The sequence below is a fragment of the Sparus aurata genome, chromosome 11 (genome assembly GCF_900880675.1).
Source record: "Sparus aurata chromosome 11, fSpaAur1.1, whole genome shotgun sequence".
Lineage (NCBI taxonomy): Eukaryota > Metazoa > Chordata > Actinopteri > Spariformes > Sparidae > Sparus > Sparus aurata.
This window is the reverse complement of record NC_044197.1, coordinates 24,762,434-24,781,672: the sequence shown is the minus strand read 5'-3', so window position 1 is coordinate 24,781,672 and position 19,239 is coordinate 24,762,434. Positions and strand designations below refer to the sequence as shown.

Genomic DNA, 19,239 nt, shown 5'->3' with positions numbered 1-19,239 from the left:
ATGTGAATGAAATCACATTTTCTGATGCGGATTTTTTTTTTACAGACTTGGTTCGGATCAGATTTGATTTGATTTGCTGTATGTATGGTTCAACTTTTCATTTGGTTGTAAAGCCCCGAAGTTATCTTACACAGACGTTTTTTAATGCATTCTGAATTTGTAATATGCCCAATCATTCTTTCATCATTTCTTTGTATCCCTCTCATATATACGTAATGACTTTCATCAGCATATTTTATGTAGTGTACAACACCTTGGGCTATTAGTGTAATCAAGTGCAACGACCTTGCACAGGCAAAGTGTGATGATCTCACAGCTTGCACTAATGTACTGTGTTAAGAGCTGAAATGGATGAGAGGGGTGATGATAGAGATCAGCTGCCACAACTGGAGATTTCACCACCACCACCACCACCACCCCGCTACATACATAAACATCTACAGCTCCAGAGAGGAAGCTCAGGCTAATCAGTCAGTTTGGCTAAATTAATAATGGTCTATTATATCAAATTTCAATGCACCAAATTTAAAATGCTTATTTCTGAATAACCTATGAGATTTTAAAGAAAATCAGCATCCTGGTCTCATTCTTCTGACCATCGTTCCGCCCCTGAGGAGCTTGGATCATAATCAAAGATCCACTGCGCGAGACCGTCCCTCTGTTAGGCCCTCTCCGATATACTGCAATCACTTTGTGGACGGTTTCATTATATGATGAATGGCTAATCAGGTATTAAAATGAAATCGTGTGACATTAGCTGAACAAATGAGAACAGGAAGCAGAGAAGATGGGAGAGGTGGGGGAGCTCTCTTAAAGAAGAGCACGCACAATTAAAGTCTAAAATTAGGCCCTTGATTAAATGTTAAACTTTCTCTACCTATTCTGGTGGAAGCAACCATTAGCGCTGACGCTTACATTTATTATGAGGGGACCTAATTCAGAGAAGTAACCCACGTGCATAAAAAAGCCAAAGAAGGGAGGTGAGTGCTAATGTCAGCTGAAGGTGAGAGGTGCCTCCTGATCAGGCCAATGAATCCCAACAGAGAATAAGTGTAGATGTGGACGAACCCTGCTATATATAGACAATCTTTACAGTTTTTCCATTAGATAAAACTCTGTAGCATAAAAACAAGTTGCACCATACCAGTTAGGCTCAGGGAATGTTAGTCAGCACAAGTTTGCTTCTTGTCAGTGAGCAAGAGGACTGATTATTCAGTGTTCGATCCAGATTATTCAGCACTACAAGTAAAACCACACAAGGTGTTGAAAAAGTTGTAACATACCAACATTTGGCGGCGCTTTCTTCCTCTCGACTGAATCTCCATGACCAACATAAGGAAACTGTTGTTTATTCATCACCTGTTTTGGAAGAAAAGACAACAAGTATTGTTGCACAAACAGTCACAGCAGCAACAATTTAATTATGTTTTCTCACCAGCCGGGTGGTCGTTATCACAGCTACACAGCAAGCTAAACACACTTCCAATAAAAGTCCAGGACGGTAGTCGGCCTTTGAGGTTTTAACTTGAAATTGAAGTAAAACTTGGACCACAAGCTCAATAATGAAGGCTACAAGTGAAGTGAAATATGAGATACTATGAACAACAAGAGTTAGACCAAAGTTGTTGTAAAAATGAATACAAACCGTAGCAAGAAGAAACAGATTCCCAAAGGTTTTTTTGTAGTGATGTAAAAATGTGTCTCCTGTCTGAAGAAGCACAGGATCGTAGGTAAAGAGCAACATTAAATCCCTGTAGGAGGATAATGTGATGTTTAAAGTCTACATAAGTATCAATAATTATAAACCAAGAACATGATTATTGTTCTGAAGTAGAACATTCTGCATAATGAGCACTTAAAGTGCACAATCATGGTAATACTACATTTCTTAATTTATGACTTTCTACACTGTAGTACAGCTTTTTTTTCAGTAAAGACCTGCAGTAAGTACTCGTACTGAAGGTTGTACAACTAAGTAGTTAATCTAGTGAGCGTATATGGTCCACAAGACTAAAAGAAAAAACAGATACGTAAATGAAGTGTTGTATTAGTAGCTTCAGCCTCTACCAGCTAATATAATGGCTATAGCTGGAGAATGAATAGGAATATAGCATTAACAATAAACTGAGCACAAAAAGCTAAATAAATACATTTATAGCTAAATAAATAAATCCATTAACTCAAAGAGTACCTACAGATAATTGTCCAACAAAGGTATTTGAGGAGTAAATAAAAGATGCTCTCTGGCAGATCTGACACACTGGTAGATGTAACAGCATCAGTGACACCACCTGAAGCTGACGGAGGTAGAATACAGAGAGAACTCTCTAGTCATTTTTCAACATGTGAGGTTATGAAGCTCGAGTGCTTCTGTTGTTTCTAAAGAAACTGCCAGCCCTGGTGACCCTGAGTGAAGTCTGTTTGAAGAATTTTGAATTCTGCGTTTTTCTTTTGTTGTTTTGTTTGAGCTCATTTTTTTATCAACCGTGTCTTCAACATCTCAAATAAATTCAGACCTGGAAAAGTTAAAGTGACGAGGGTGGTGATTCGCTGTTAAACTGCCAAACAATTGAGCCAGGTGTCATTGCCATGGCAACAGACTGAAACTGATGGTGGTAGAATACAAAGAGGAATACTCAAATCGTATTATTTTTCTTTGGCTGCTGTCTTCATTGATGAGGGGAATTCACGTTGTAGTAAGCGAGTGTGTTTCCTTTAAGATAAGATGATCCTATATTAGTCCCACTATGGGGAAATGTGCATTATTACAGCAGCAAAGGGGACAGCAGAAGAGAGTTAAAACAGTGAAAATTAATATGTAATGTTTCAAAAAGTTAAAAAAGCAATGACAAGAATATAAATACGGAGCAAGACTACTAACAAATGTACGTCATTGCACTTGGAGTTGCTGCCTCAGCAGTACTTGAACACAGTTTTTAAGACTGAGACAAGCAACCAGTGAGGTGCTGAAGCTAAAGGATCTTCTATTGTTTCTGAAGACTCTAGAAGACTTTTGTTGACGTTAGAATTCAGCATTTTTTGCACTTCTCTTTTCTCTTGTTGATTCCTCTCGCTGCCCTTGTTGTTAGTTTATGCCTCTTTTTCAACTGCGTCTTCAACACCAAAATGAAATCCAGACTTGGGAGAAGTTAAAAGTTATGAGAGAGGCAATTTGCTTTGTGCAAACATAATCTCCCAGTATTGTGCTTGTTGTAAAACCAGAAGGCCGTGTGCTGTAAACGACTGATGGATTGGTCGTCTGACTAATAATTCTGCCTGCGTCTGCCTGTTGAGATGATGATTGATTTGCGCATTAGCTGAAGCTGAATTCATATAAAAGAAAATCACCAAGTGAAGCACTGATTGATGTTTTGTTGTTTGTCCGTGATTTTCTTTTTTTAAGGGAAGTACGGGCGTCACGCCAGCCTGCCGTTCCTCAGACCTCCTCTCACCACAGCCCTGCTCACGCTGGGGAAAGCACACCAGGTCACTGTAACACCAACCATCTGTGTGTGTAGTTTGGATGCTGACGTGTCCGCTTCAATAATCTCCGTTTTCCTTTACCTTTACCTTTCAGAATGCAATGCTTGGTAATGGACTAGTCCTCCAGAATCTTTTGCATATGCAGCTCGCACAGCAGCAGCTTCTTCACATCAAAGACAAACGCATCAGCACCGTAAGACACCTGTGTGCGTGTGTGTGTGTGTGTGTGTGTGTGTGCGCGTGTGTGTGTGTGTATGGGTTTGATAATTTGCATAGGTTTTCCGTCAGGGTTAAAGTGGCAGATGTGGGCCTGTGCATATGTGCCCTTACATTTTTTAGCTTCAGCACTTTATGCATAATGACACCAAACAGCCCCAACCTGACTGCCTCTCTGCTGTTCTAAAGGCGGACCTTGAGGTGTCCAAATGTCCGCAGTTCAATTTGCATATTTTAAAATGTTTCAGTTGTTTTGCTTAATTGCCGAAGCGGAAGTTAAAAGTCACTGAGACGGATGTTTTCAGTGTTTGATGTTCTTTCAGACGCAGGATGATAACAATTCAGGATCCAGAGAAGGAAAATAATCGGTTTATTTTCTTTCTTTCTTTTCTTGACCTTCCGCTTCCTAAACCTTTTTATTTGCCTGGCATTTTCTTTTTTCTTTTACTCATCGTTTTCTGTGGCTTTCTGAACAATGCACGCTAAGAGCTGTAAAAGTGCGGAGGAGAATGTGAAAAGGGAAAAAGATGCACTTATGTACATATGTTAATGTATAATACTTGGACAGTCACTGCTGCAGGCGAAGCTGCTGTTTTCATGACTTGCATTCATAAAATTGTGCCTCTGTGTTACAAAACACAGCTGATGAGTTTCTACCACAGCCGGCCTCATCTTCTCTCTTTTCCCCTCTCCTTTCTTTACATAATGCTCCTCCATCTTCCTCCTACTCCTTCTTCTCCTCCTCCTTCTCCTCCTCCTCCTCCTCCTCCTTCACAGGTCTCCAGCCTGCTTGGAGACCCGTCCAGGCTGCTGATGCAGAAAGCTTTGTCCCTGCGGCCTCCAGGCCTGGTGCCTCTTGGAAAAGGCCTCCTGGGAGACTCTCCTACAGGTGAGCAGGGTCGAGCTGGTCCTCCCTTTTCAAATGGAACCTACAGCCCGCCTCTCATGGGTGTTTTTGTAAATGCCGTGTTTATCACATTAGTTTTCTTTTTTTCTGTCTATTTACTCCTGCTATTATAAGAGCATCTGCAACTTTTGATAAATTAACGCTGCACTCTGCTTCTGTTCTCTAAATGAATCTTCCACACTGTTGTAAATCAGCACATAAGACTTTGTGTAAGGGGATCAAAATCGAGGCTGCTAGCTACTTAGAAATTAATTTAGTAATGATTCATTACTTGTACAATAATTCAGGTTTAACTTGGATGTGTTGCTTTTTCAAGCTAAATCTTTAAACAATTATAAAAAAAACAAGTGTTTAACACCTTTTTGATATATAAGCATATTTTTAGATAATTACATTTTTGTACTTTCTCTGGTATTTCTCAGCACTGCACAGAGAACTTAGTCTTCATAATGAAAGTCTGAATTTCTTGCTCTATGTTAAGCAGATTTTCTGAATAATAACTGGTGTTAGAAAGTGTATGAACACAGAAGAAGATATTTAAAGGACACATAATTAACCTTCAGTCATAATATGTTGTTCCTGAATGTCTCACATTACTGTACAACACATCCTCCAGGTAGCTGCAGTGCATTTACATTTCAAATCCCCAGCTGAGAAAAGCTGTGCTGTTTTAAATGGAAATGATATATCACAGACTTTAAGTGCACGAACACAAGCAGTTGCGCGTACGCGCAGTGATGCACTTATGTGTGTGCGCGTGTGCTCCCCTTGGATTGTGTGTATGAGTTTGCAATTTTGTGTGTGTCTCCGTAATGCGAGGCTTTTATCAGTGCATGTGTCTGCTGGGATTTTTAGCTTAAGGCTTGTTAGAGCGGGTTCTCTTATTGTGCTGCTGAGGCCATTTGTCACAGCAATATTGGATTTATAATAACTGTGATTGTGTAAGTGTGTGTGTGCTCACCTTTGTTGTGTGTGTGCGCAAATTTAAATTATGTGCGCTCGTGTTTTCACATCTGTGTATGTTTTTGTGCTTGTGTGTATGTATGTGTGTACATATTTGTGTTTTATTAAACACCGGAGTGAGTGAAATATGGGGAGTGTGGGGCAAAGTGCCGCGCGGTAAATAAACATGATAAGTGATGATGTATGAGCTGTTCTCAAATATTACACCTGGTTCTACAGAGACGGAGGCGGAGGCGGTGGGGCTGAGCTCTCAGCCTCCAGCCGTCTGAGTGACCCGTCTCTGTCCAGAGGAGACGGAGACACTGATGGTCATCTGCGAAAAACATTTCTCGTGTTTATCTGCATCGTGCATCTCTCCTCCCCTTGCTTCATATCCCTTTCCTTCATTTCCTTTTCTTTACTTTGCTCCTCTGTACTGTGACCTGTGCTCCATATTTGCTTTCATGTACTTCATTTTGTTTCCTTCCTTTTCTTCCCTTTACTTCTCAGTCCTTGCTTTTCCTTCAGTGTTTCTGTCTTTATTCCCCTTCCCCCTTCTATTTATTTTCCTTTAATCTAATTTTCTTTCCTTTCCTTTTCTTTCCCCTCCGTTCTATGCTTCTATGTTGTACTTTATGTCTCCTTATCTTTACTTTGTATCTTCTTGTTTCCTTTTTGTTTCCTTTTCTTCCCTCCTTCATGTCCTTTCCTTAATTGTCCTTTCCTTTATTTCCTCCTTTTGCTTTCTGTTGTTTTCATTTCTCTTTTCTTCCTTCCTGTTCCTTTCTTCTGTTTTCTGTCTTTTCCTTTCCCGTCCTTCTCTTTTCTTGACTTTCTTCTCCACGTTTCATCTGTCTAGGTTTTCCTTTTCTTCTTTTTTTCCTTTCTGACCATTTCCTTACTTTACCTTACCTTTCCTTTCCTGACCTGTCCTACAATGTCCTTTCCTTCTACTTAAATTTCCGTGCCTCTATGTTGTATCCTCCTTTCCTAAACTTAACTTTTTTCTTTTTTGTTTCCTTTTCTTTTGTTTCCTCTATTCTTTGCTGTTTCCTTGCCTTTCTTTTCCTTTCCTTCTCCTTTTCCTCCTTTTACTTTTTTCTTTAAATTGAAATGTTCCTGTTGTTTTTTTCTTTCCATTGTTTCCATCTTTTCCTTCCTTTCACTTCTGTCCTTTATTTCTCCTTCCTATATTTCCTGTCCTTGATTTAAATTTTCCTCCATTTTACTTTATTTTCCTCTTGTCTAACAGAGTTGAGCCAGGAGTCGGTGCCATCGTCTACCCACAATGCCACAGTAGTGGTATCAGCAGCAGGTGTGATGCCGTACCTCCAGGGTCGAGCTGGAGGGGGAGAACAAAACAGCACCCACACTATCTCCACAACCCCCTCTGCCTCTTCCTCCTCCTCTTCTTCCTCTTCCACCGTCTGTGACAGGCAGCCAGCTCCTCCTGGGACCATGGTGAGCTCCCATCCCCAGGGACAGAGCTACTCCTTGGGTATAAGTAACTCAGGCCTTGGCCCGCCTCCACCCAATCCCCATGGAGGAGTTTATACATCAACAGGCCAGCACAACAGCTCAGATGGCTGCACCCTGGCCAGCATGGTGAGCACAGCATGCGCGCACACACACACACACACGACCCCACTCTCTCACTTCACTTCTGCTCCCTGCTCCCTTCTTTGCCGCTTTTGATTCTCTGCATGTTTCATTATCAGTCTCTGTTGTTGATGGAAAATAAAAGGAGGAACATGTTGATGATCATCTAATAAAAACAGTAAATTTACTATCACATAGACTTTTGGTTTGACAAAATAAGGAGGGCTCCAGAACTGTAACTGTTCCCGCCTTAGTTACTGTTGCCATGTGACAATGGGTCCTTTATTGATTTCATTCTTTTATTTATCTCTATTTTTGCATTACTTTTCCTCCCTCTGTCTTTTTCTGTGATTTTTCCTGTTTTAGGGCTTTTATTGCTTTTACTTGTGATGACTCATATTGTGTCTTTTGTGTTTTTACATTTTCTGTTCTGACTTATTTTTCACTCACCTTAGACGAGGCTTCCTTGTGTCTGGCTCGACGTTTATTCTGTCATATTGTTTTGCTGAGTTTCCTGCCTTTGCTAGTTTTTCAGAGTACTTTGTAAACTCTGTTTTTAAAAGTTCCATATAAAGTAAAATTCATTATTTATTATCATTATCAGAAAGAGGTAGAAAAAATCTGCCTCTGATTTCTAGCCAGCGGTCTGTGATTTCAGCTGCAGCTAGCTAGCTAGCTAATATGCTAATTTTTTGCCTATTTCTTGAGTTTAACATCTATGTTTTCAGATGACTCTTGTGGATGGATATTCATTCCTAATTAAGCCCTGTTCGTACTCAACCTTATAAATATATACTGTATGTACAAACAGCCTCAGTCCCTCAAGGGCTCTTCATTTGGGAAATTCCCATGATGCACTTCTGTCTCACCCAGTATGAGGCCTTCTGCCTACCTGCCTATTCTAGACACTCCTAATCTCCATCTCCTTTCGTGCTCCTCCACATCTCTTTGACTAGAACTGGTTTAGATAAAACACTGCTATGCTAACATAATCATCCATCATGATTCAGTGTACAGAGATAATCACAGCGCTGAAGTTCTTCAGGGAACTGATTCCAGTCCCAGCGCTGTCTTCTCTAAAGTCTCTTTAATGGAGGCAAAGTGTAATTAACAGAGAGTACAATCATCTCAGGTTTCCACAGCCTGTACACCATTTCAACATAATCTTTCAACATTAAAAAACTTAATGTTGAGCTTGGTATGTTGCTGTTTTGCAGCACAGGCCAAAGTGCTGTTTGTGCAACCTTAGATGTAACACAAGTCCAAGTTATGAGTGAGGATATAGAATAATTTAAAAAGGTGGATCGGAGGTTGGAGAGCAGGCTTACCAGTGTTTGAATTTGCTGTATACCAATTCCCGGAGAATTTGTTTGACCGGCATCACCTACTAATTGCACTGTGAATTATCCCGGTTGAATCTGTTTCTCTCTCTCTTCAGGTCAATAGTGGTCAGAGCTCTCTGTTGGGTGATCCTCCTAAAGAAGTCAGACTGCCCTCCAATCCCTACCTGAACCTGGCCAGTGTAATGCCAGGGGTGGTTCTGCAAGGTGAGCAACAAGTGAAGGCATACACTTTATCTCTCGTCCTATTATTTGTGCAATCAGTTCGTTAGGGATCCCTCTCCCAGGACAGAAAAACAGTCAATAGACATGTAACAAATTCCATTGGTAGACTACTTGATACAAGTCAATTATATAAAATGTATGTGAAGAGTGTGGATCCAGGAGGACGACCATCGCCAAGTGGTGCCCGAGCCACATGGTCTCCACTCCAATTTACAGCCCTCCTGGAGCATAATCGGACATCGGTCTGCATGTTCAGTATGTTAAACAGCTGTAGTTCTCTACAGCAGTGCTGAATATACTGCCACTGTGTCACACTGTCGCCTCTTCAAGCTGTGAAGCTGTCAGAAGCTGAGTGCGGATTGTTTAGTATATACTGAAGATGATCTCTTAAGAAGGGGATCGTGCTCCACGAGTGTTTAACTGTTTATCTGAACGGACTACAGTATGTCAGTGTTCCTTTGAGATTGTTTTTGTATTACTGTGATTATCAGCAGCGTTATCTCACTCGTTGTTCCTCCTCTGCTGCTCAGGCTCAGTTGGGAGTAAAGCCCAGGGAGGACAGCCCGGCTCCGGGGTGTACGGCAGCACGGTTGCTCCCGTCGTCTCCCAGGGCTCCGGCTCCTTCACCCACAGCGCGGCAGCTACAACCACAGCTCCATACAGCACTGATACCTCCACTGACTACAGCCAATACAACCAGGCCTACACACAGGTACTGCAGCGCATACACACACGCGAGGCACAAGTGAAGGAATATGGTGATAGATGTCGTGGGCGTGGGTCTGTTACTCAGCCTAAAATGTGAGAGGGTGTGAACAGATGATCGTTGGACGGGTACATAATGAGTGGATGGATGAGCTCAGCAGTGACAGAGTGAGCTGTAACTATGGGCGGCAGGGTGGTGGAAGAGATGAGGATGGGTTTGGATATTTGGACAGACAGAATGAGAGAGGATTTTGGCAGAGAGCGCCGTGTCTTTCCATCTGTCCCTGCTCCCTTCCTCTGTCTTAACGCTCCGCTCTGAACAAGTCATGGCTCCTCCCTGCTGGCTGTTTGTCGGCTCCTCTCTCTTCCTGCTCTCTCTGTTTCTCTCGCCTGCAGTTGTGCCTCCTCCGGCAGCGAGTGACATATCTGATATTTGCAGCGCGATACCAACCCAATTTTAAATGTTAATTACAATCTTCCCATCCAAACAAATGAATCATGATTAGATAACCAATAAAACGCTCTGTTTAATTTGTCTGAAATGACGAGACAAAGGAGGGGAACAGGGAGAGCCGCCGGCAGGAACAATAGTTAATGAATGAGAATTTGAGGAGGCAAGAAAACATCAGTAAAGACAAGGAGAACAAACAGCCAGGTGTGTGTGTGTGTGTTTGTGTGTGTGTCGCATAGGAGGCCATGCAGCAGTGGTACCAGCACTACCAAGCAGCACAAGCTCACACTTACAGCACTGCTGCTCCACAGGACGCCACGGCCACAGACTACAGCAAGGAGCACACACAGGTAACACACTCACACACTTACGATGTTTACTTGACCAATCAAGGAGCTCTACGGCATTTATGTTTTACCTTTCTTGTGTTCCAGGCTCCACCAGTGTCGACCTATGGGGATTACAGTTCCTACATGCAGGCAGTCACTCAGTACTACTCCCAGCCTGCAACAGCCAACCAGGCCTACGCCACCAAGGTGCACACACACACACGCGCACACACACACACACACATGCAAACACACAAGGGCCGAGTCCTAACCCTCAAACAGCTGTTTCAGTGAATAAAAACACAAATGTCATCACACACTAATGGACAGCTCACCCTAAAACCAAAAATACATTTGTTTCCTCTTAGCTTCAGAGTTATTTATGCACTGTACAAATACATTTTAAAAGTCAAGAGAAATGTTTCTTTACAGAAATCATGAACAGGTTGCTGAAGATAACAGATCTGGTTGGGAGCCGTTTCATGCAGGAACCATTTTATTTCTGTGTCACCACACAGACGGAGGTGTGCATCTATTCCTCAGCTCTGCCAAGGAACGCACTATTTATGTTTACATCCCGCGCTGTCACTAGCAGGAGCCTCTCATCCATGAGTGGATGCACGCTTCCTTCTGCACAGTCAAATGGTTGGCATGTGAAATTTAGCAGAAAGAAAATAGTGGCCTCTCACTCCATAACAATCTAGATGGATAAATCGCATTGCATGTAAGAGGAAAAGAGGTGGACTGTCCCTTTATGGTCTGAACTCAAATTAGACACCAACACTCGCTCATAAAGAGTTCTTGCTTGCTCTCACTTGAGTTATCTGTTTGCTTCAGTTAAGTTAAAGAGCCCAGCGTGTGCCTGGGTGCTTTTTTAATACCCACATTAAATGAGCCAAGAGGCTCAAGGAGGGCCAGCAAAAAGCACGCTGCACTCTTATTAGATATGGAAGGCACAACATTGATGGTTTTATTCAGACATGACAGCACAAAGCGGCACAAAATAAACAGTAATAAGACGATAAATCACAAATCTGGTGGCAGAAGTTATTAATTCCTGCATACAAATAGCTCATTATTTCTTCATTAGGACTTGATCAATGACACCTGACGTGCTCCGTACAAAACGGACGCTCTTTAAAACCCAACCTGAATATCTTGAGTCAAACAACTTCCTGCATACATAGTGTAACCGATCCGGAGCGGCAGGCCTCAGAGCAGCATGCTGGTATTTACATGCAGATTGTCCACATGTTTATTTGCAGTGCTTGACCTCTCCGTGTGACACCGACACCCTGTTAGAGGGAACGCATCACTCAGCACCCAGCAGCTGACAGCAGGCATCTCCACGTCTAGGCCTTTCTGCTGCTGCTGCTGCTGCTGCTGGTGTGTGTGTGTGTGTGTGTGTGTGTGTGTGTGTGTGTGTGTGTGCGTGTGTGCTGAGTGAAGTGTTTGCTTGAGGATGCAGCCATCGATCTGGCAGTGTGGCAGAGTTACATTCTGGTCTACTGAGCTCAGTGCTGGAGGAGAAACTGATATCTTGGAGAGAACGATATGATAGAGGTTCTTCCTGGCGTGAAACAGACCTGAAAATAATGTTGACATTCTGGCTGGTTGTCCTGAGGGAAAATAAACAAGCTCGTCCAACAGCAGTTGGGGGATAAATAAGAGATCTTGTCCAAGGGTGTCTCCTGCAGACAATCAGTGGGTCTCATAATAGCCACTAGGGGGCAGAAAGATTGATATGAATGACTAAACGACTAAACAAAGAGTAAAATCATGATGACAACAATATGCCACCATAAATGTAACATTGTTGCACTGTGTGTGTGTGTGTGTGTGTGTGTGTGTGTGTGTGTCTTCTAGGAGGTAGATGTGTGTAAGCCTCTTGGAGTCTCTCTGCACGCGGTCAGTAACGGCGCCGCCCCTCCACCGGCCGTCCTCCCGGCTGCTGCCGTGCTCCCAGCCTACAGCACCCTGCCTTTAATGCCCGGCTTCCTCGGGGCGCCACACCCGGCGGCAGCCGCACCAAGCCCCGTCACGCACGCACACACTGCCGCCACTGACTGGAACACCTACTACTATGTGAGTAAAGAAGCTTCATTTTCTCATTCAGGATGTAAACACATTGGTTATTTTACAGGTCTGCAAAGCTCATGATAAGTAGAATAATTTTGTGTTGCTATTACCCCTGAACTACCACAATAATTTTAGATTATTATTAAAATTAATATTTAAAGTACCCCAACACGATTTCATTTTAATCATCTGCTATTTTCCAATAGGCAGATGATAAACAGCTGATAATTTCTTTAATACATTTCCAGGAAACTTTCAGCAGATCAGTCCAACTTTGAAGCATTTTTTTTTTTACAGTTAGTCAGGATAGATTGCCAATTACTGACAATTACAACTTCATACTCGAGAATTAAGTGGCATATCTCCCATTTTAAAGTTTCATTCCTTAAATGCCCATTTCTGTCTAATAATAATGTCTCAAGTTAAATGTAACTCTTTTTATAATTTGAGATAACAATTCATCCAGAGACATAACTACAATTAAGTTTGTGCATATATTGACTTAGGAGGGGGAGAATGTGAATGGTTAAAACAATGTACTTCACTTCCAAACTAGTTGAAAATGAAGCTGCAACAACTCACTTGTGTTAGTGAGATTGTCTCAACTGACCCGATGGCACTGTTCTGTTTTTGGAGAAAACATCAGAGACTATGTTTCCAAAGACCTGTAGCTCCTTCACGATCAAAGACCTACGCAGAAGTGGTCTGTCAATAAAAATACTTCAATGTAAAGCGGTAACAGGTGGGGTGCCACAAGTGCCATTTTATGTTTGAAGTTTCATGGAAATGTATTAATTAAATTACAAACTATTTATTAGCGCTTGTTGAAAAATTGCAGCATAGTTTCATTATGTACTAAAGTGGTCAGTTTCAATAAATTTAGAGGTATTTATCGTGGTAAATTTGGGGAAATTTCAGTTACGTTGCTCAGTACTTACCACCTACTTAGAATGAAACATCCACACTGTGAGATGAAGTGTTACCAGCTCTTTTACTACATCTGTTGGATGCAGCAAGAGAAAATGTCTGCTTGCCTTTTTTTTAACCCATTTTTTTTCTCCATTTTGAAGTGACTGTCTCCAGGGAGCGAGCTCAGCTCGGGCAACAAAATCCAAACATTTCATTTTGCAGCTAACTACTCCAGTGTTTCTCATATTACTTCTGATATTAGTGGGCAGTATTAGGTGTTTACAGTGGGGTGATGAGGGAGAGGGTCACCGCTCAGCTTGTGGAATTTGAAGTAATAATTCAGAAGAACCACTATTGGATGGATTTTATGTTTAATAATGCTTCTACAAGAGCAATATAATAAATATTAGTACAGATGCTTATCTTACACATCTGTTACTCTGTAGTGTTTGAGTGTTCAGTCATTACACTGTTGTGTGCAACAACGTGTAACAATCTGATGCCCCGGCACTATGTGGTTGCTGCCGCAACAACAATCTGCGTGTAACCTTTCCAAAGAGCCCGTGTAGCTCCTTCACAATCAAAGACCGACGAGGAAGTGGTCTGTCAATGAAGAGACCTTCATGTAACGCAGCAACAGGAAGTGTTCATTGCATCACCAGCTGCAAGCTTTCGTTATGAAATTGTGACTGCAGATAGAACAGTAGGTGGATTATTATGTTGCAGCCTTGGTGTCTGGTGTTTCCTGTACATTTAATCATATTATGAGCCCTGCATCATCAACAACAACGTACTCCTACAGGTCGAGAGATGACAAACAGGATAAGAAAGCAGTAACAACAATTCTGTTCATTTTTTCAGACTTTCCATCAATGACTGGGTAATGTGTCCTATTCAGGTGTCTACAGAGTACTCTCTGATTGAACCGCTCACAACTCTGTGAGATGCACAGTTAAAGGCTTTCAAATCAATTGAGAGAAGAGAAGGAGGAAAGGACTCTGAGTGCACGTTGACACGAGCAGACAGGATCCAGACGGCTGAGCAAAGCCTCGTCTCCAGGAAGATTTACATTTGTTTGCACAGGCAGCCTCTGTGGCCCAGTCTCACTGAGTACCTTTAAACTGGTAAACCTAAAACACACACAAACACAGGATGTTTGCATCGTTGTCAAAATCCCCAACTTGTGACATTTATTTTAGTTCATCTTTTTGCCGATCAGTGCACAGATGAAAACAACCTGTAGACATTCAGTTTCTCATGTGTTTCATAGATGATTTGATAAAGTTTCAATTCATTCAATAAAAGGAGATGTATTGAAGCTCATTTAGGGTCCTCCACACAAGAAGCAAAAGCAAACCAAGTCAGTAAAAGCTAACAATAGGAGTACATGCCCAACAGGACAGTGGAGAGGCCCTTATGTTGAAATTACAAGACTGAAACTCAGGACATTGCGGCGCTAAGTGTTTGATTAAATGAAATTAAATGCATCAAACTTATGGAAATGGAAGATCTCTCTGTATTGGACGAATAAAAAAACATTATCATTACAGCAATAACAACATGTTAATGCGGGGATACGTTTAAATCAAAATAACAGAAGATAGGAAATTACAAGTGAACAGAAATACGTAAGTAAATAATGATTTTACAAAATCTGTAAACCATCTCTCTTGCAGTTTATATTTGTCGACTTGTTGAATGTGCATCTTTCCAAAAAGGGACAGGAGTTCGATGGAGTCGTCTTTCGAACAGTCTCCAGTATAACAATGTAACATTGGACATCAGCAACAGCCTGCCGAGTGACTTTAGTTGATCCGTGGGAGATATTCGTACAACATCTCAGCACTTCTTCTTCTTCTTCGCTGACTCTTCCATCTCTTTCTTCTTCTTCCCCCCCTCCCCAGAACCAGACGAGGGGCCATAAGAGGGAGTACCCTCAGTTGGCGGTGCAGGAAGTGACATCATCAGATGGTGCCTACATCGGGCAGCACTCCCAAGGCCTGGGAGGGCAGTACGCCGACTACTTCAAGAGGAAGAGGCTCTAATATGAACCAAACCACCTTAAAGCCTAAAAGCTTACGGGGGGGGGGGGGGGAGAGGCACACACGCACGGGCGCCTGCTGGATGTCACAGCTCCCTCTAGTGGCCTTTCTGTGGCGACCATTTTGCATCCCTACAGTAGGTGTTGAGTTTAACAGAATTTGGGGTTGCAAATGGCTCAAGTGAAAGTAAGCCATAGTGCTCTTTGATCTTGGCACTTATTTACACGCACACAAACACACCACACACACACACGCACACAGATACATACACACAAACACGGTGTTGCTTTTGTCCTGTTCAAGCCTTAACTCTTTAACTTAAACTGTTGTGTAAACTGTACTTATCTAATATTATCTTGTACATTTTTTCTAATATAATGTAAACTGAAGTAAACTGTATCTGTACGTATAAGCTGCTTTTGTATTAGCAGCCAGGCGACCTGTCCGCCTGCTGAAACTGTCTTAGGACTGGTCTCACAGTCAGGTGTCTCCCTCTGTGTCTCCTTTGAAAAGACAAAGCGCGTCTGTTGTTGCACACACACGCTTTGATTATTCAGTCGAACTGACGTCTGTTTGTTCCCCGCTTCGGTGTCTTCTTTTCTCTTTTCCTTTTATCGCCCAGGTTCCTCTTTTATATCTCCCTGTGGAGAATTAGAGTGTGTGCGTGTGTTTGTGTGTGTGTGTGCGTGCGTGCGTGTTTATGCGTGTTGATATGCTGTTTCTGTAGGAAGTGTCAGCCATTTCAATCCCAAGGTTTGGGAGCACATCAGGAAAAAAAAAAAAATCAAAGCCCTTAATTGTGGTGACTTTACAATAGCTTCCCTCGATGAATGGACCTTTCTTCAAAAGACTGGAGAGAAATAAAAAGGCTGATGTAAATACGGTGTGTAATACAGAATATATAAAGCCATGCGTAACAGACAATATCATATTTAATGGACATTTCCCGGCTCTTTTGTTGGGCGAGTTGTGCAACACGGATGAAAGGAAAACATTTACTGCGTGTCTTTTTTGTTTTTTTTTCAATATATACTGTTCTATTTGTAATATAATATAATAATATTCCAAGGCAATTCAAGTTATTTACTGATATTGAATCAAATTGTGTTGACTTTAATGTAGGTGTCTGCTTTGGTTTTGAACATTTAAGCCAAATATTAGGGCACAGTCCTCTCCTCTCCTCTCCTCTCCTCTCCTCGTCACTCCTCTCCTCCTCTCCTCTCCTCTCCTCTCTTCCTCTCCTGTTGGGACTGTAACAGGAGCTTTACTTCCATCACAACATCAAGGTTTCAGACTGTAAGTGCGTCCTGAATTCATACTACATACTAACTGCGGGCAGGTTTTCAGTTTGAAGTGTTGTTTGTGTACTCAGATCACTCTGTATGAATCCAAGAAAAAATCTGTTTTTAGTGCTCTGTTGACAGAGACGAAGGAGCTGCTCACAGATGGCAAAATGATTCAAATGAATGCCGATGAGTTGGCTCCAAATAACTAAGTTGCAGTCAGATTTGCAATTTGATTGCATTTCTTATGGGGCACATATAGAATAATTTCCTATAAAAACTGTAAACTGTGTTATTTCTTTCTGTAAACTGACCGGCACTATGGTTATATGGTTGGCATGTAGTATGAAATTGAGACAGTCTTCATAATGTGAGAGATTTTTCTGAATCAAAAGCATTTTCTCATCACGTGCTCCGACAGGCCGCCGCGCGTGGGATTTTTGTTGATGGCCGCTTGCAGAATTCCTGCACCTTCATTTTAAGTTTGTAGAGGAAACAGGTAGAAAAAAAAGGAAATTGCAGCCCAATTGCCAGGATGTAACGTTAGCAGCCAATGTTTCTGCAAACCACAGTCGGCCAGAGGTTGATATTTGTACCAAACTTGGCGTGTCACGTTCACGTGTTCGTGTTAAAGCAAACAAGTGGGATTTGTGCCTAAACCCACTGTCAGCAGATTATGAGTGTGTTATGATATTGATGTGACAAACGAGAAACCGAATATTCAACCTAAACAAACATAAAATTACAACAAAGAAATACTCAGTTTTGATTTATGTGGTTTTGCAGAAACTTAGCTCACATTTATTCTGGCCATCGGGTTGCTCACTATCAGTGGATTTATTTCCGCAAAGGAGCAGAGAAAGGGTTCTTCATTTGGTGTGATAAAAAGATTTCTGTCTGTTTTTCAAGACTCTTTTTGTTATTTCAATCCTTTTTGTTTGTTTGTTTGTTTGTTTTTTGTTACCACTACAAACATGAATATTAGAGCAAAGACTGTGAACCGCGTCATACTTCAGGTCCAGGACGGTGTGTTTGATGTTCAACTGTAACGTGACAGCTTGGTCGTCGGGGTGCGTTATGTGCACAGGCCTCTTGTTTAACAAACCGGCAATAACTAATAAGTCTCCTTCTGCTGTAGAAAGATGAATGTAAAATGTTTATTTTCGAGTGTAAATGCCATCCGCACAGCATCGCATACGAACACGTAACAGCTCATACACTCTGTGTGTGTGTGTGTGTGTGTGTCTTTGTATTCTGCTCATACTTATCCGACTATACATCAGTGAGCAGAATATTACCTGTGTGGCAGCCAAGCACACACGCCGTGAAACACAATAGCAGGAGAGATGAGATAAGAAGGTGTACGTCAGTCTGGTAACGGCTGGGTGTGAACAGCAGAACAGGAGATTGTCTGTGGCGATGGAGGAGTGCTGGTGCGCAGGTATGCTTATTAAGGACTAATAAAATGGCTGAACATTAAATTGCAGTACATATCCCTCTATCCGGCGTGTCTCTCCATCACCTCTGCTGCCTGCTCCTCATCTCGTTACATCTTCCCTAACTCCATTTCTCTGCGCTGCGTCTCACTTTCAGCTCATATTAAACACGCAGCTGTGAAACGTTTTGAGGGCTGCGTTCCGGGACATAGATCACGGAGGATGTGGAAACACACAGAGAGCAAAAGGAGAGGAGCGACAGAATGCAAATAAAGTGACAAAAATGATCCTGTTAAATATTTGCACACATCCAGGCAGGAAGAGGATCGGCCCCACCGAAAACGCTGCCAATCAAAGGTTTTGTCTCGCCTGTGTGCACGTGCTCAGCATGATTTAGTCCCTCACTTGTTTGTGCATTCAGTGGGGCTCCCTTTCTTTTTTCTGTTGCTGTATCACTGAGCTGTTGCAAAGCATTTCTACACTGTTTTTAGTTCTTTTTTGGGACAAATTACCCACAGACCTCTCATGTCTTCACTGTGAGTCATTTTCCTACACTGAAGCCTGACGTTCATAACACTCGCTAATTGATGATGTCCTGCTTTCCCCCGAGCAATTTGAGTTAACACATATTGCATATCAGATGAGTTGTATATTTATCTTGTAAACATGTAAAACATTTCGTCATGTTTTACCTTTTCTTCCCCATCACACGGCAGAAGCCCTGAGGGAGAAGGGAAGACTTTCTTTCATGGTGATCCATTTTCTAAGTCCGATCAACAACAGAAAAAGTTCTATCCTGTGTTAATGTTTTGAGAACTGTTGAAAAATAAAGTTTTGCCAGCATAATCGAAGGTCATTATTTAAAAAAGAAAACAAAAACAAAACATTTCTGTGAAAAAAAAAACCCAAAACTTTTATTTTCAGGAAAAGTTACAGTGTGAAACTGAGTGGGGGAATGTTTCTGAGGTTGGTGTTTTTTCCCACTTGGTTTCACACAAATATCTGCTATCCAGCTAACACACAATAGATGTATCTTGTGTTTCAAGTGCGTGGAGAAAACTTCCTCGGAAGACAACAGGAAGGCTTTTATTTCTATTTAGAACATGAGGCAGCGGGGCTCTTCAGCCTCTTGTGGTCAAAGTGAGTATTACAAAAATAAGCAAAAACTTTTCCCCTGTGCAAACTTTTTTTTTTCACACATGAAAACAAGAAATGAGCTGATTGTTTCTCTCAAGATCAGTTTTTTTTTTTCAGTCAGTCACACACATGAGAAACAAAATGATATGTTTTTCT

The 19,239-nt window shown here is 41.8% G+C and overlaps 1 protein-coding gene across 2 annotated transcripts in view; it reads left to right on the top strand.

Annotated features, from left to right (window-relative positions):
- The window catches only part of raver2 (ribonucleoprotein, PTB-binding 2), a 96,551-nt gene extending 77,759 nt beyond the window's left edge, over nt 1-18,792 (top strand). For both annotated transcript variants that reach the window (XM_030433764.1, XM_030433763.1), the window contains exons 8-17: nt 3,404-3,486; nt 3,578-3,676; nt 4,477-4,588; nt 6,801-7,153; nt 8,586-8,694; nt 9,243-9,424; nt 10,108-10,218; nt 10,303-10,404; nt 12,064-12,282; nt 15,090-18,792. In XM_030433764.1, the coding sequence (XP_030289624.1) occupies nt 3,404-3,486; nt 3,578-3,676; nt 4,477-4,588; nt 6,801-7,153; nt 8,586-8,694; nt 9,243-9,424; nt 10,108-10,218; nt 10,303-10,404; nt 12,064-12,282; nt 15,090-15,230 (1,511 nt within the window). In that variant the 3' untranslated portion in view covers nt 15,231-18,792. The remainder of the gene's footprint in view (nt 1-3,403; nt 3,487-3,577; nt 3,677-4,476; nt 4,589-6,800; nt 7,154-8,585; nt 8,695-9,242; nt 9,425-10,107; nt 10,219-10,302; nt 10,405-12,063; nt 12,283-15,089) is intronic.
- The last annotated feature ends 447 nt before the right edge of the window (nt 18,793-19,239 follow it).